Source organism: Platalea leucorodia (genome assembly GCF_965183815.1).
Source record: "Platalea leucorodia genome assembly, chromosome: 7".
NCBI classification, from domain to species: Eukaryota; Metazoa; Chordata; class Aves; order Pelecaniformes; family Threskiornithidae; genus Platalea; species Platalea leucorodia.
This window is the reverse complement of record NC_138829.1, coordinates 35,683,736-35,700,707: the sequence shown is the minus strand read 5'-3', so window position 1 is coordinate 35,700,707 and position 16,972 is coordinate 35,683,736. Positions and strand designations below refer to the sequence as shown.

Below are 16,972 nucleotides of genomic sequence, written 5' to 3'. Positions count from 1 at the left end.
CAGGAAAGCCAATACTCAATAAATTAGAAAGCTTGCATGAATTATGTGACTAAAGTACAGTAGTTGAGGTCTTACTTAGCCAAGTTTTGCGAACTTCGTATGTCTGTCTTCTGTGTTCCCTTTAGTCGTGTTTTATGCATAGTAATGTCGAAAGAATTACATAAAAAAATCACTATACGTGTTATTTTATATAATCACCTGGCAGTTATTCTTGACAATACTTGTAAGCGAACTGTTAGAGTGATACATCTAGAAAGTCTTTTGAAATGTGTCATATCAAGGTGGTGGTGGGGGGGTGAGGAAGCATCTTTCCTGGTATATAACATCTTTCAGAGGAAGCTTTCTTTTTCCTTCACAACTTTGCATTTGCTTGAAGTTTTTCTAGCATTCAAATGGGTGAGAGAGGGTAGGGTGTGAGGACATGCTCCTCTCCCATGTATGTTCTCCTCTACTTCTTGAAACAGTTTCCCTCCTCTTCCTCTCCCCTCCCATCTCTAGTCAGTCTCCAAAACCAAAGTGTGGGGAGATAGTTTGCATACCACCTATCCTGATCCTAATGTGAACACCTAGTATCATAAACTGCAGGTTGATGCTCTCCTCCCTGCCCCCCTGTATTAAGAAACCGTTTTTTTTCTTTTTTTTTTTTCTCCCCGAAATATTCTTCTGCAGTACTATTCAAACAATTAAATCCAGACAATGCTTTGGAAAGTTTAAAAAAGAAAAATATCTGTCCTTTATTTTAACAAGTAAATCTTTGTACCTCCTCTGCTTGTCTTTGCTGAAGAATTATTACACCGTGCAAACAGTATTGGTGTTTGGCACATTTCACAAATGCTAATGTGTATACTTTTCCCCCCCTTTTCCCCTCTTCTCCTGGTTTTCTTTCTGTTCTTCATTTGCTATTGGAATGGGAACTGTGGAAAAAATTCCTTGGCACTCTGACACCAGAATCCTTCATCTTGGAGAGACCACGATGATGCAACCTCAACGCACTCGGCAGGCACACCGGGGCCCTCCAGTGGGGGCCATGCTTCCCAGAGCGGAGACAACAGCAGCGAGCAAGGTAAAAGGTCAAACTTTTTCCCTCCGCAAAGTAGGCATGACTAAAATAACTCCAGCTTTTTTTATTATATCAGTACATCTGCCTTAGAGTAAACATGGAGTGGCAGACTTGCAGTATAATCAGCTGTAACTTAGGGAGACGGTATTTCCTTTTCCTAACCCACTTAGCTGCATTTTATTATTATTTCAAAGCAAAATATCTAATCTTCAAACAAGCTTTGTAATAACAATTGATTAGTTCTGCCAATTCCTTTACAAATTTGGTTATCTACAGTTTATTTTTTTGTAGTGTAAGTAAATATAATGACAGACATACTCTCCAGCTGTGATGCAGTTGTTTGAGCCGGGTTAGAGATGAAGAATTTAACCTGTAGTTTTAGCTGGGAAAGAGACTCCTATATGAAGTTATGAAGCTGCTAAATTATATAAAGTAGAAGCAAAACCCAAATTGGACAGAGAAATGTTTCTTGCAATGTTTGCTTGTACAGACTTGTTTCTGCTTCTGAAAATCTGAATTCAGAATGGTAAATAGAGATGTACCTGAACTGCAAAACCTGTGCTGGATCTATACAGTGAAGCTTTCTCAAGGGTTCGTGAGGTTTGTTTATTATTTCAGGGTTTGTTTTTTTGTTTGTTTTATTTCCTACTGCATTGCACCTTGTGTGTGGTCATCTGCATCCATGCTGAGTGAGTGTCAAAGGCTGTCATTCTGATAGTGTTTTACACTTGCTCATTAGAAGTATAAGTGACTCAGAAGGTATAAGAGTCAAGCCTGCAGTGCTAAAAATTGGGTAAAGATGGTCTACTGTCACTCTTGCATCTTGACTCAGAACTGATTTTTTTAAGGCCAAAGTTTAAGGTGGGCTCTGTTCTTGTTTTTCTTAGTAAACATGGTAAGCCTCAGCTAGTGAGTGAGACATTGCCTTTATAAGGTCTTAGGATACGCTCCCTCCATCTCATGCACCTGCAGCATTTTGCCACTGTGTTTCTCCCACATGGGGGTTACATACCCAACAGAGCCAACTGGCAGGTCTGCCATCCAACTAGCCATGTGGGATCCCAAAAGTGGAGAGGGGAGCAGCCTTCAGGGCTAGAGCTGCAGTGGCTAGCCTCACGCTGTAGGCTGCTTCCCACTGTGATACTTGCCATGTTTAGGCGGCGGAGCAGATATGTGATTTCGCGTCTCTCACGTGGCCCACTGCTTGGCACAGAACTAGATCCCCTCGTCTGTCTCACGATCTGGTGTCGTACCCGTTGCGATTCTAGGAACTTGCGAAGTTTGTTTCTGGTAGAGTGGTTTGGGTTTGTCTCCTATTTTTATGAATTGTTTATACATTTGTAATCTTATTGCTGATAGAAAGCAGCCATGGCACAGGGTGTGATCCAGCTCCATCATGAGTCACGCGGGATTTTTTTCTATGTGGTTGGATCAGAGCTGTACGAGACCCAGCGTGAACTATTACAGCTTCAGCAGCTAATGAAAGGGAGAGCTTGACTGCTAAGCAGCAAATCGGTGTTATGTCTATTAGCTGGCCATAGAGTTTACGGTTGATCAAATGTTTACATTGTATATTGTGGCGAAGATGCTTGGTGTAGCAGATGATCATTTGCATACTTAAAAATGATTCCTCTGAGTCATCTGCCACAGTGTGTTTGTTCATTCCACCCCTAGGTAAGAAATTTCCTCACACCTGTATCTGCACTATGCCGCAGCAACCCCTTAGAAATTACAAGAGTTTCTTCATCGAGCCATGCTTGGTGTAAAGAAATCCCTTGTATCGACATCCAGGGATCTTGCATTTCACTAGTCTCTGATCCCTTGTCACGTAACTTGGGGAGCTTGAGGAAATATTGCTAAGCATAAGAAAAAGTAGTTGATAACTACACCAACTTCCCATTGGAGACTGAGGTTTCTGGCAATACATATTATTTAAACAAGCCTGTTACACTCCCTTCTGCAGAAGGGGAACAACTGCTGAAGGGCCAAATCAGTCACTGGTGCGGCCCAGTCTAGCAGGGTAAAACATCACTCGCATGCTTCCCTTTGTGCTCAGTTGGGCCTTTTAAAGGGAAGCAGTCGTCCAGTGGCAAATCAGCATTCCACTCAGCTGCTGGCAGCTGAAAGATGTATGATCCTACAGCACCAGCAAAATTCCCATTGGAGACAGCTTTGGATTGCTCTCCCCCTCTCAACCACGGGGAAGACTAAAGAGAGGGAGGCCTGTATTGAATTTTCCTTACACTTCCTTGAGGGGGGCAGGGTTTTACTTTATAACTTGTGAACTGGCTGTGAGTCAGTCGCAGGCAATGCCAAGATGGGTAGATGCCCTCTTGAGCTATTCTGGTGCAGTTACTTATTTGGGTCAACTTGGTTTTCCTACAGTTTTGTCAAGACCTTCCACAAATGCTGCTTCAAGTATTCCACTTGCCCCAAAGGATTTCTTGGGAATGGGAGCTCATTAGAGAGTCTTGAGTTACATTAGCAACTTATGGTCTCCTCTACTGATGCCTGGTAGCAGCAGGGATTGATTCAAACTAGAGTCAGCTGCTTCTGGCTCTTGGGAGCACTCTTTCCACGGGTTTCTGCTTTTACCTTAAGTCTATGATGTGCGGCTTGTGATTTTTTTTTTTTTTTTTTTTTTTTTTTGGGTGGGGAGATGGAAAGGAGTTGAGTGAGTGATTACTTCTTTTTTGCAGACTTTCTCTGCATGAGGTAGATATATTTATTACACAGAAGAATTAATCCATAGTTCTTAAAGTTAGAACCAAATGAAAATGGTGTAGGCATTTTGTTTATGGAGGACAGTCTCCCCACAACAGTGCGTGACTGCCTTTTGGCATCAAAAGGGTTAATCTAGTCAATGTTGGGTATTATTAGAAACATGCTGGCATTGAATGAGTTAAGGAAAGGGCCTTCAGGCAGTAAATGTTGAAAGATTATCCTAATTTTATTAGTGGTGAGTGTCTATGTTGTTCTTAACATGTCACCTCACTTGTTCAACAGAAAACTAAGCTATACAATGTATTGATCATCTAGCAAACCAAAGTACTAGTGACCTGTAGTCTACCAAGCATTTATTGACTTTATCCCCAGTTCAGATCCACAAATGCAGATCAATGCCATGTAATACTATTTTAGAGATTAGTAATTATGTAGTAGGTCTGATCAACTTTCCCCCTTCCCTGGACAGAGAAAGAGTTAAATATATCCAATAATAAAAATAAAGCACTCTAAACATCTTACAAAGGAGAAAAAGAAGCAGCTGATTTAATGGTCTAATGAGGCCATCTTCCAGAGACTTGTTTTGTGTAGGGCTTGCTTTGACCTTTTGCTTTGCTCAGGAGCCCAACGCTTCATTTTTCACATTCTTGCAATTACGTTAACGCTTCAAGCATTTCTGACTCCAAGTCAGCTAGCAACACCAGGCATAACTCAACACTGTGAGTTTTTCTCCTCTCTGTAGATTCATTAACAGGTCAACGGGGTCCCAACTGAAATTTAAAACTGACTGGTTCTGTTGGGTTAGCTGAGTTATAGCAAGGGAGATGGCAGGAAAGGGGCTGAGAGAAGGGGAGGGGAGAGACAAGACCCTGGGGTTTTTGCCGGGGAATATATGTGTAAAAACCCCAAGTGGAAGATTAAAAGGTGTGTGTAGCTTTATCATCCACCCTTTTCTTTGGAGGAGAAAAAACACATCTGAAAGTCTACTGGGGTATTGTGTTTTCCTTATTCTTTGTGAAACAAAGTGAAAATGGCCACTGCCTTTACATACAAGGCTAAATGACTTCTAGAATTTGGCATCAGTTTGTACCACAGTGATGGATATGATGCTCCCAGACTTTAATTCCTGTTTAATCTCTTTATGGGATATTTCAAATAATGAATATGGCAGATTATGCACGAAAAGTGGGAAATAAATCTTTTTAAGGTTTAAAAACATGTGGTCTACAGGAAAGCACCAGGGAATAGTTTCACTTTCATATTTTATGATACCAGGATTGTATACCTGATTTGTCATATTCTTAGTTCAGTTACTCAGGGCCTGATCCAGCCAAGTCAGATGGAGGCTGTGTTTCTTCAGGACCTTTCAGGAAGTTCAGCGACTTTTTAGGGTTAGGCCTGGGGTGATAAACTTGACCATAAGTGAGAAGCCAGAGACAAGAAACTTCTAGCTTATACAGCAGTAAATATATAAGTGGGCATCACATCCACTTTACTTTACCCATGTGAGTAGTTCATTGATGTGTGGTGGGTTTTTTGGTTTTTGGTGTTTTTTTGTTTGTTTGTTTGTGTGGTTTTTTTTTTTTTTTTTTTTTGATGGAACTGCTTGTGCTGAATGAAGAAGATCTGTCCCTTTATAAATAATATCTGAGGCTACTCTCTAGGGCAATATCTTGAAGTAGTTTAGAAACATTTTTGTGACAGCTTGATGTTTGTCCCACAAATTTGTACACAATAGCTTTCTGTGGCAAAAACTCATCATTTGGTTCGGGGCAAAGTCAGCTAAGATGTTAGCTGAAATTATGTGTTCGTACAAGGTTGCGTCTCTGGATTGATGCATGTTGGAAAAATTAGGCAGTAGATTTCTTATTCATTATATACCATCTTGCAATAATGATGGTATACAAACCAAATTTGTTTACAAAACTAGCTGATAATGCCCAAAGGCCTGTCCTAGCACCAAAACTCTACTGAAAGCTTTGAACCAAACTCCAGTAGTCTGAAAAAGGAGAGGTATAGGTTGTTGTTAATAATAATAAAAAAAATAACACATTCACACAAGGTCTTTGGAAGTTTAATATCCAAAAACTAATGCTACAACTTCTTTTTCCTAGTTCTGCCTGTATAAGTAAGCCTGCTGAGGCTAGTATGTATATTCATCATAAGGATTCAGAACATAACTTTATTCTTTTGTATTTTTACCTATAAAGCTATAGGGTATGGTTTTATTGGGAGAGAGCTGTCTCTCTTATAAGAAAGAAAATTCCTAATAGAAAGGCTCAAACATCCGGACTGTGAAAAACCAAACTTGCTAATAAATAATGCTTCACTGGAGATGCATTATTTCAGAAGGCACAGCTCTCATAAAGGTGAACTGTATGAAGTATGAAAAACTCTTATAGAACAATGACTTTTTTCAGCTGAGGAAGATACAGGAAGAGAGTAGCCCTTATTAATTCATCTTTTCCTTTCAAGTTTGAGGGGCCCGTCCTTGTGTTGATATGTATGAGTAATTCCCATTAATGGTGATTGGAGTTACGCATGTGCACTGACAGAAGAATAGACCCCTTAGTGTTCAAAGCACATGAAATTTACATTTTTTTCCATTGCTGTAATTGAGATGTTGACAAATTGGAGAATATTGATGAGCCTTTGTTTTAAGTATTTCTTGCCAAGTTTGCTTTATTTTTTCACGGTTTGAACAATGGTGTGGGTTCAGCAGCAATGAATAATAAGGGTAGAGTAAAGATAACTTTGTATTTCAATATTTTGATGTGCCAATATGAAATAAATTGTCTTAGGCAAATGGAATATGCTGTTTTAATCATTAGCTATGCATGAAAGAAAAATTGATGTTGACATCTTTGCTGTAAAATCGTTGTAATGGGGCCTTCCTTACAATTCATTTTTGTAAAATTCATTTTGTACATTTTGCAGCAATTGAACAATCCCTGCACTGTGAATAGGCAGAATTCCCAGAAATACTGAGACAGTTGGCCCAGTAACTGCTGAGCTCACACTGCACACCACATGCACATTAACCATAATGATGCCAGAACCAGCTTAGCTAAATATAGTCACATTTTAGTATCCTCCCATCCTTTCTTTTCTTTCCATCTATTGCATGAACAAATACATCTTTTTGCAGTTTTTGTTTGGTTGTTGGAGTCGGTGAACATTTATGTCCCTACCCACTATTCAATAAGTAACATTAAAATTTCACACTGAATCTTCGCTTCACTATACAGTTTTCTAATAATCAGGCTGGTGGCAACTGCAGATTCCTCACCTTTTATTAAATAAAAGCTTAGAATGGTGGGGGGGAATTAAAATATTATACTTGTATTTAAGATTCTCACCTCACTCTTAGCTTTTAATCCATGTAGGTTTTTATATTTGGATATAGATAAAAATCTATATATGCATTAGAAAACACTTACTTCCATATTTGAAGTATGTTGTGCTGGGGTTTCAAATGCAGCCTAGGAAACCTCTGTCAATGGAATGTTTTCATAGTGGCAGTAATCTCTTTAAAATAACCCTAAATACAATATGACAGATGCCATCTGGAATAATCTTTTGCTAGTTGCTTTCAATTTTTATTTTTTCCTACAGCTAAGTTCATCTAAAACTGGTCACTTACTGTTATGGTAAACATAGTGAACTCTTCCCTCTCTTTTGTACGTGAAGGTTCAGGGAAAATAACTAAGTGATTTTACTTAAGAGATTGTTACCGTTGAGAGATTTGCCTCTGACTTCATGTTTTTGGGGTGTTTTTAAATACATGTATTTGTATATGTGCATATATATTCATATATTTGTATTTCAAATTGAAAAAGGTAGGATTCCCCCTTAGGCCATTCTTTCCATCTCAGATCCTACTCAGCCTAACCCAATTTGCCTCCAAATGTTAGATAACATCCCATTTGCTAAATTTTATAATTGTATGTTTGTTACAATATTAATGGTTTCATAATGCAACACATTCAAACATACAGTAGCAAGTGCTTAAATGTCTTCCTGCGTTGTTACAGACTGACTAATTTCTTCCTATATATGCCAACTTATTTGAAAGATCTAGTGTTGGAATCTCTGGATTTTTTTTTAACTTAGTCGTGTAAAGGGATGTCTCCTGATGCCTGTTAGAGTTTAATTTAGAGTAGTAATTAAACTTGAATACTGCCTCATAAACAAAAGATAAACAATAAACCAGCCACGTTCCCTGCTGTTTCATAGCTTTCTTTCCCAGATGTTTTAGCCTGATAATTTTTACATAGTGAACTACCTAGCATGGAGTGCTGTGGACAGAGGTCAAAGCCTGGTTCTTTGCAATGGGTTTTTAAAAACTTTTTGTTAATGAAATACTACAGAATTTTCCTTTGTGTAGCTGATAAAATTGTCAGATACTGAAGGACACTCATTAATTGACTTTTTAATTCTCTCCCTCTTGTTCAACAAGACGGCACTAATTTAAAAAAAAACAACAAAAAAAACCCCAAAAAACCAAACAAAAAAACCCCAACAAAACAAACACAAACTTTCTTTTAACTGTTGATGACCAAGGAGTGCCTCTATTTCTTAATATTAGGATGCCCAGACAGTACATTAGAATCCTCTGTCATCCTTAAAAAATAAAACTGCCCTTGCAGGAGCTGCTCTCTCCATGTTGATCCTAAGCAACTAAGGAAATGTTCACAGTGGAAGGCTTTTAATTTTTCAAACTGCTCCTCAGGCTGCCCGAGCTTGTGTGTCCATCTCTGGACCACTCCTCTGTCAGCCATGATCTTTCTAATTGCCAGGTACTAGTAGGCCGTTCAGCTGCAGAAGCCATGTTATTTTCACTGGGTGGGGTAATTACTGAAAGCTGAGAATAGCTGCACTAAAGACACAGGGATACTTTCATGATCCCATTAGCATAAGAGAGGGTAAATTATTCATGCCAAGTGAGGATTCTATGGGGAAAAGTATAGTTAATGCACATAGTTTTTAAATGTATCCCTTTCTGCTCTGAGACTAAATTCTTGTTGGATTCAGTTCTCAGACATTTACGGGAAAGCTCTAGTGGCATGTTAGACGCAGTTCATCTCTCTCTGTTTGCAGCGCTCTCAATAGAGACCATCTGGCAAAGATCCAAAAGGTGATTAAACAAAATGATCAGCTCTTGTTGCTGTGTTACATGTCCAATACTCTGGATTAAAAAACATGACCCACAACAGTCAGCTAACATCATTTTTTTTTTTTTTTTTCCTCTTTCCCCTTCCCCTGTAAGAATTCAGATGGTCCACAAATGTCTATGCCATCTTTGTGTCCTTATGGCCCATAATCATGAACAGGTTGTGCAAATGGCTCTTTCTGTAACACGGTCTGTTCCAGCAGCATAGAAACATTTCATATTAATTGGGTCAGTCTAATGTTCATAATGACATGGGGAAAAATTACCCAAATGTGTTCTTATAGTAAACACTTAAAATGTGCCTTTCTCCTATTAGAAAGTGAAATTTGACATCAGGCTCATGTGGCTGATTTATTTTTTAAGACGGAAGAAAATCAAAGCATGACACTGTCATCTGCTGAAAATAGTTTAAAGCCCCTTCTAACCAAATAAAAAAAAAAAGGGGGGGGGGGGGGGGAAATGAGCTGTGGTTTAACACCACAATCAGGGATGAATTTACAGTGCTATTCAGAAGAGTACTCCCTTATCATAAACAAGCTGATAATCACACTGAATCTAACTCCCAATTAGCTCTTTCTTCTCTCACAGAGATCAGCGTACATGTCCTCCTTAAGCCGTGATATGTTGCCGTTGAGTCAGACAGAACATTTGTATACCTTATGTCATATTCAGAATTTAAGGATTAACTCTATATATTTACCAGAAAACCCGGCTAATCAGCAAGGTAATTTTTCAAACCAATCACTTCAATGCCTGAGTTAAGGTAAAAATGCCAAGACTGTGAATAGGGGACATATGTATCTTATCTTTTTGGGGTTGCACCAAATGCCAAGTACTCGCGTAAATTCAACAGAAACCAGACATTGTTGGAAAGTAATTAAAGAAATATTGAAATTAAACCTACCATATGAGTGAAATATTTGTAGGCCCACTTTGTTGCGTGCATAACAATTTCCATGGAATTGAACAGTGTTTCTCTTTTACTTCTTGAGTTGTACTTTGTCAAACACAGAGGAATCACCGCTGTGTATTCAGCCATAGGATCAGAGGGATCTTCTTTATGCTGAGGATGTTTACAGTCCAAAATCAGTAGGTTTACTTAAAGGAGAAATTTATTAAAAAAAAAAAAAGACAAAATTTAAAGCCTCCAAACCTATGCCAAGAAAAATCAAATTCCACTTTTGAAAGCTTAAAAGACCCACTGAGGCTGTCAGCTCTCCTTACTGTGCGAGGTGAAAGCAGTAGGTAAAAGGCACCGATGTGTCCTGAGTGCTCGGGGAGGGGAGGCCAGGCTCCCCTAGCGTCAGTGCAGCCTGGCAGATGAAAGGGACCCACATAGCCTTGGGGGGCTTAAGGTTATTACAGGGCAACTCATGCTCTGTTATCATGCTGATTTTCAATTGATTTTTGGCTGTATAGTACTTGTTGAAGGCCCTCTAGAGCATCAAACACTGCATTATGGCACTACACATTGTAATACGTGGGCCTTTTGTCTTATTGTCTTTACTTTGCTTGAGAAGAGGAGTGCTAACCTCTCCGTGATTGCTCCAGCTTCTGAGCAGCTTCTGTATCTGGGGAAGTAGGACAGGTGAAGGAAATTTGACAGCCATCTTTAGTTGGCTCTTATAGTGATTGGATGCATTTGTTTGTAGTTCTGAATTTTCAAATCAATCTGGTTCTGAATTACTGTAAAACATTCCTTTTAATTTATAAAATTACTTCTCATGTAAGTAACTGATCACGGGGTACTAATAAACCCAGGTCTGGTGTCTAAATATACTTTCTTCTTTCTCAAACCTGTTGTATGATTCCTTTAAGTAACTGGTGCTGGAGGCTGTTGGAGTTGAGGTTGCAGGAAGCTTTCTATAGGCTGAAGTGAGTAATTTGTCCTATTTACTACCTTCACTTAAACTATTGTATCGCTCAGGTAGGTTTTTCATTCGCTAAAAAAATCAAGCCATCTACATGTAAGTCTTGATAAACTGAGGATTTTTAAAATTGGATGAGTGTCTATAGACTTAGGATATCTTCAAATAAATGTTTACCATTTAAACCAGTGGTATCTACTGGCTTGTATAAGTCTTTGTGCATGCAGTAGATGATGTATAGGAATATTTTCAAATGCTTACAAGAATAAAAATGTACATATGAAAACACATGTAGAAACTTAGACTTGCAACTTTCTGGTGTTATGGGTACTATAAGAAAGCAGTATAGTCACAAGGATAGGATGGTACCATGGAACAGTGATGGCCACCTTAACTACCCTGCTAGCTGCAGGCATGATCCAAATAACCAGTATGGTCACTGGGAAGACATCTGTTATTTTGGTGGCCTGTCTGTAGCTCCTCAGTTTGTTGCCATGAGGTAAGGATATGGCTGTCTACCTAGGAGCCACTAACTGCAGGACCAAATCCAATAGGACCTTGTGTAAGTTATGTGCCCTCTCTGACATGCGTTCTTCCCCATCTGTACAATGGGCACAAGAGTACTTAGATGTTGCATGAATGTTATGAAATGGTCATCTGCTGTCACCGGACAGCTCTGATAGTCCAGGAATGTAGGGTCATGTGGAAAATTCAAGTGCATTCTTGTATTGGCCTCCCTGAATTTCATAAAAGAAGCACTGGATACACTGCATTTGTAAATTGTATTGCTTATTTTAACACTTCCTCTTTTTTCAACAAAGGTGAAAAAAGGCAAATGAAATAGCCTTGATCTTTAACTTTCTATTGTTTTTAATTAATAAGACTTATGAAGTGAGCAATAGAAGATGACATGGATCACATCACCAGTTCTTTAGTGATGTTTGCATAAAGATGAGAAGTCTAAAGTGATGTTTCCAATGTTTAAAAAAATTGTTGTAGCACTATGTATATATATTCCTTGTTTAGTGTTTGCTTTGGTTTGTGGGGTTTTTTTTCCTCCCCCCCTCCCCCCCGAACAAGCATAGTAAACGTAGACCAAGGAAAACTTGATTCTGTGTTTGTGTTTAGGTCTTAGAGATCCAAGGGTAATGTTGGCTTAGAACAAGATTGTGCAATGCATTGCCTCCTCCCCCCCTGTTCCCCCCAGGATTTCCTTAGTACTCTAGAGCTATAGAACAGGTTGTGATGTTTAGTGACCTTGCACATCAGTAGTTCTGTCTTTTAAACAAGGACATTGATTTTCTTTTTTTTTTTTTCTTTCTTTCTCATCCTGGCATTAGAAGATCGAGCGTACCCCCTGCTCTGTTGCCTAAGAGTTTTCAGCATGTACATGGGCAGTGGTGGCTGAGAATGAAGGCTTAGGGCATCGCAACTGGCAGCAGTATCATAAATAGTCTGCTTCATATTTAGAGGTTTTTTGTTAACTATGAAATACAGCATATCCATTTTGCAGGAGGGGTGGGGAGAGAATTTATAACATTTTGTGTAACTATTTTACTGTTGTTTATTACTGCTTTTAGTCTTAATAAACATACCAATCTTGGGTTTCTACAGAACTTTAGAATAACATTTTAAAATGCACCAACTGGGTGTCTTGATCATAGTTATAGTACTTGTGAAAGATCTGTCTTTTGTTTATGAATCAGTGGTGGACTGCCCAGAGAAGGTTTGAAGGAAAGGTGTGGGAATTGGTTGAAAGCAGTTCTTTCTCTTCAGAGGAGAGAAGACGACACTATCCACATAAGATCCTGATCCTTCTTGTGTGGAATCAGTAGCAATAACAGGGGCACTACTGCTTTCAGATATGCGAAGTTTTGGTAAAACACGAAAATAAATGAAAGCAAAGCATGATTCTCTTATCATAAAAAACAAACACACAGAAAACCCCTATTAATTTTTTGACAATTCCCATAGAAACTACTGCCATTAAGACACATAGGATCTACAAAAAGACAGCCATAAATGTCTAATACTTCCTAATATTTCTGAACAAAATTTCATTGTGCCTTACATTTTAGAGGACAAATAATAAACACAAGCTTTATTTGCACAGGAAAGTTTTGAATCGCTTCTTTCCTCTGGTGGTTTTTTAATGTTAAAGTGAGCTTCAGAGAAAAATAAATCTGTGCTTTCAGTTTGGTTCATTTCTTCAAATACTAACAGTTTTTCAAATCTGTTGGAGAGAACAAACTTATGCAGTAAACTCAAAATTAACTTCAAGGAATTTGACTGCTGCTATTTAATTGTATTCAATATAGTAATTCACCTCGTGTGCAGGTATGTGTGGAGTTGGAGGAAGTAAATGGTTCTTTGCTTTCTACTGTTACATATGGGAGGCTTATAAGTGACAGCCCCAAAGCCTGGCTGTGTTTGAGTTATTTTTGAAGTTGTCTTTACCCCAGCATAAGGAGTGAACACAAGGAAATCGTCTGGTGGCAGAGTTGGCATGATGGCCCTGGTGCCCCTGTTCCTACCTACAGCCAGGGTAGTGAGCACAGGAAAGGGCAAGACAAAGTGGTTTCCCTGTGCTCCACTGACTTCCCAGCTGCTCTGAGTCTGAAGTCCATTGCCAACTCCAGATGCTCAAACTTGCACTGAGTGCTGTCCTAAACTGTCAGCCACATAACTTGTGGAAAGAGCTCAAATTATTTTATGGATGGTTGCCTTTGTACACCCTTGGCACTATACATTCCTCATGCACAGGCTAGGACTGGGGTCTTCTACTTTCTTGTGTAAACAGAGCATTTGCTATAACTGACAAGGATTGGTGGAGCAGCCATGAAAGTGAGAGAGGGGAATTCAGCAAATTCTCTATTAAGATGTGATTTGTACCATGAAATTTTTTGACAACTCCAACATTTAATTCTTAAATAAGTAGAGAGTGCTCTTTTCTTTATAATCTTGCGTTATGCCCACCAGCTTACTGTGGCTACATTTGTTTAAGCAATTACATTTGTTTAAACCTTCCTTGGGCCTCTCCACATGCAGCTGTAAGTTGGTCATACCTAGATTTAAGGCAGCCCCCGTTTGCAGAGAGTCCAGCAGAAGTGAATATGACAAATACATGAATATAATTTTATTGCAGGACATGGTGCTAAAGTTTTAATTAATTTACGAGCATAAAATTTGGAAATTTGCATGAACTCCCTGTCTAATTTTACACTCCTGCCTAAAGAGGATGGAACATTGCTTAAATAGCACAAATCAGAATTTTTCAGCTTGGAGCTTCCTTCCTAATTCCTCCCACCTCAGATTTACCACTTACTGACGGTTCTCTGTTTCGTGGGACTCCTGACCCTGTACATCTGTTAAAGGGGATAGTTCAGGATGAACACAACCTCCTACTCAGTAGGACCACAGTGTTCTCTTAGCTCCTACTAGATGCTTGAACAAGCAGAGGGCTTAAGTGAAATCCTTCAGCTGAGCCAAAATCTGTTCTTATTTAGGGACTAATCCAAAGCCTGTTAAATCAACAGAAAGATTTTGGTTGACTTCAGTGAGCTTTGGATCAGGCCCTTCCTTGCCAATACATCTGAAATCAATGGAGCTACATTGGGCTTCTGCCAGTAAAAAAAAAAAAGGGAGAGGGATTGTCCTTCTGCTTTATTTGTACAGTGCCTAACACACTGAGGTCCTGGTGCTCAAACAGTGCTCCTAAGTGCTTCATTGAGACAACAATAATTTTGACTTGATTGTATTAGTTGGTGTTCATGGTCTCCTGTTCAGCTGGGTACATAATTCAGTTGTTTAGAACAACCATGTATGCTGTGCATCCATCTCATGCCCAAGCATTATTTTGGTCTTCTAATGTTTTTTATCAAGAAATTTTCTTGCGAAAAGTAAAAAAGGAGGGTGACAGTTTTTATATCACGATTAGGATTTTTTTTTTTTATTTTTGTGCTATCAGATAGTAAGAAAGCTGTTTTGAATGAAAAATACTCAGTCCATAGAACATGTAAAACCCAATGAATGTAACTTTTACTGTCAGTTCACTGCCTTGAGAAAATTATTAAAGCCCCATGTCTTCTCTACAGTCAAAAGGCTGTCACCTTCTTATTATTTCTTCATTACTGCCTCTTATTTTTATTTCTCAGTGTTAAACTGAAGTACAAATTATAATTTGCCACTTGTTAAAGATTTTAATGTAATAATTAGCATTATGGAGATGGTAAATATTTTTAGGCAAGAAATGGCAAAGGATGAAAGGATCCTATGTGTACATCAGCATAGACCTTCCATTTTCAGAAGTGCCTACAACAAAGTAGGACCTCAGTCTGGCAAAGACTTAGACATTGCTTAACTCTCTGTATTGCAAGTCCTGTTATTGAAATAAAGAGGCCCACGGTAGGGTTAATATTGACCACCTCAGCCTTTGTAGGATTTGGTTTTAATTGACACTTTCATTCTAGTCTTAAACTACAAATATTTTCCTTAAAAAGAAAGCTGGTAAGTTTTTGTTTAACTTCTTAGACTTTTGATTAGATTTCATGTGCTTCTGAGTCCATGCACTTAAGATTAATTTTTGTGTATTCAGATACTTAATATATTTTGTGCAAAACATCTGTCACCATGTGAAAAAGTATTTGAGTAAGAAAAAATTCCTGGTTCATAACATTTTTTTTTTTGTGTGTGTGTGGTAAATTTAGACATATCTTTCCAGATGAGAAGCATTAGACTTAGTTAATGCTTGGGTTTAATAGTCTTATTTTTCTTCAATGGTGTTTTATCCATTTTGTGTAAAACAGTAGATTCCACAAGTTTAAAGTATTACAAAATTAATTTTTTATTTAGAGGTTACCAAAGTGCTTAATGCATATAGATGCTTTCATTTTAGGGAAACAGGGATAGGCTGATCTGTGCTGGCATCTCAGCTGACTTAGTTTTGGGTTTTCTGCCCTTTTCATGTGCAAGGATTTAACAAGAGAAAGATGACTGTAGTACTCATACTTCAGTTCAAGGGAGAAGTAACAATGCAGTTTTCCAGTTAAAAAAGACGTAACAAAGACTATCTTATTAGTGTTGAATGTTTCTTAAATTTTACTTACAGATTTTACTGTTTTCTTTCAGTTTTAAGGGACCATATCTGAATTTCGCCAAAGTTCACAAACTTACTTTAGTGACTTGAGTTAGGCGTAGTTGATAGCTAACTGCTGTGTATGTGCCTATTTTCTTTCTTCTGTTTTTGCTGTCTCTGAATAATGAAATTCATCCTACCTTATCCATTTCCAGACAATCTTCAGTTGTGCATATCTGCAATGATAGATGCAACACTTCCATTTAGCTGTGAATTGGTTATCCTAATTTTTTCCCTGAGTTAGATCATATTAGCAGCTCATATTCCCAGCTTTGAGCATGGTTTGGTATGAAGCTCTGTTTATGAGTAAGGTTTTTTGAATGAAGGACTTTATTGTGGTTTTGTTTTTTTTTTTTTTAAGATCTTTCATTCGTTCTATTAATCTATAATTCAGGCTCAACTACAGATTTGTCCCTTTTTTGTTGTTTTGTTTTCTCTTCTGAATCTGAATTTGGACAGGAATATGTTTCATATAGTCAGGCCTTTCTTATCTGGTAATTCATCAGTGACATTCAGGGTTTGGTTTCAAACCCCTCTCTGCTTTCTCGTAAACTAATCCTACAGTCCTAGGACCACCAAAGAGAATGTCATTTTAGCTAGAAGTCCACACTGTCAGAATTCAGGTTTACTGTATGCCAATTAACCCTCCTTTAAGCTCGTCCAAATGGCTGTCAATCTGGTTTGTTTAAAAGAAATAAGCTCTCCTTTTATTTTAGAACTAGTAAAGAATTTTACATCTTTCTAAAGCAATTTTCTGCATTCTTACCAACTTCATTGATGTGAATGTAAAGTACACAATAGGTCAAATTCTGACTTCAGTGGGAGTTGATGGGAGCACAGTCTGTATATTTGAAAGCAGAATTGATTCAATCTTGGTGTGCCTGTGCAGTAAAAAAATCTTATCTCTATATAATTTGTCTTCATATAATCAAAGAATATAGGTTTGAGTTTGTTTCTCATGTTATTTTCTATGACTGCCTTACATGAGCTCAGAGGAGCTGCTTATGTTCTTA

The 16,972-nt window shown here is 38.2% G+C and overlaps 1 protein-coding gene across 1 annotated transcript in view; it reads left to right on the top strand.

Moving 5' to 3' along the window:
• The window catches only part of MEIS2 (Meis homeobox 2), a 172,299-nt gene that overhangs the window by 14,764 nt on the left and 140,563 nt on the right, over positions 1–16,972 (top strand). Inside the window, exon 7 of the mRNA XM_082317030.1 lies at positions 949–1,063. Coding sequence (XP_082173156.1) covers positions 949–1,063 — 115 coding nt within the window. The remainder of the gene's footprint in view (positions 1–948; positions 1,064–16,972) is intronic.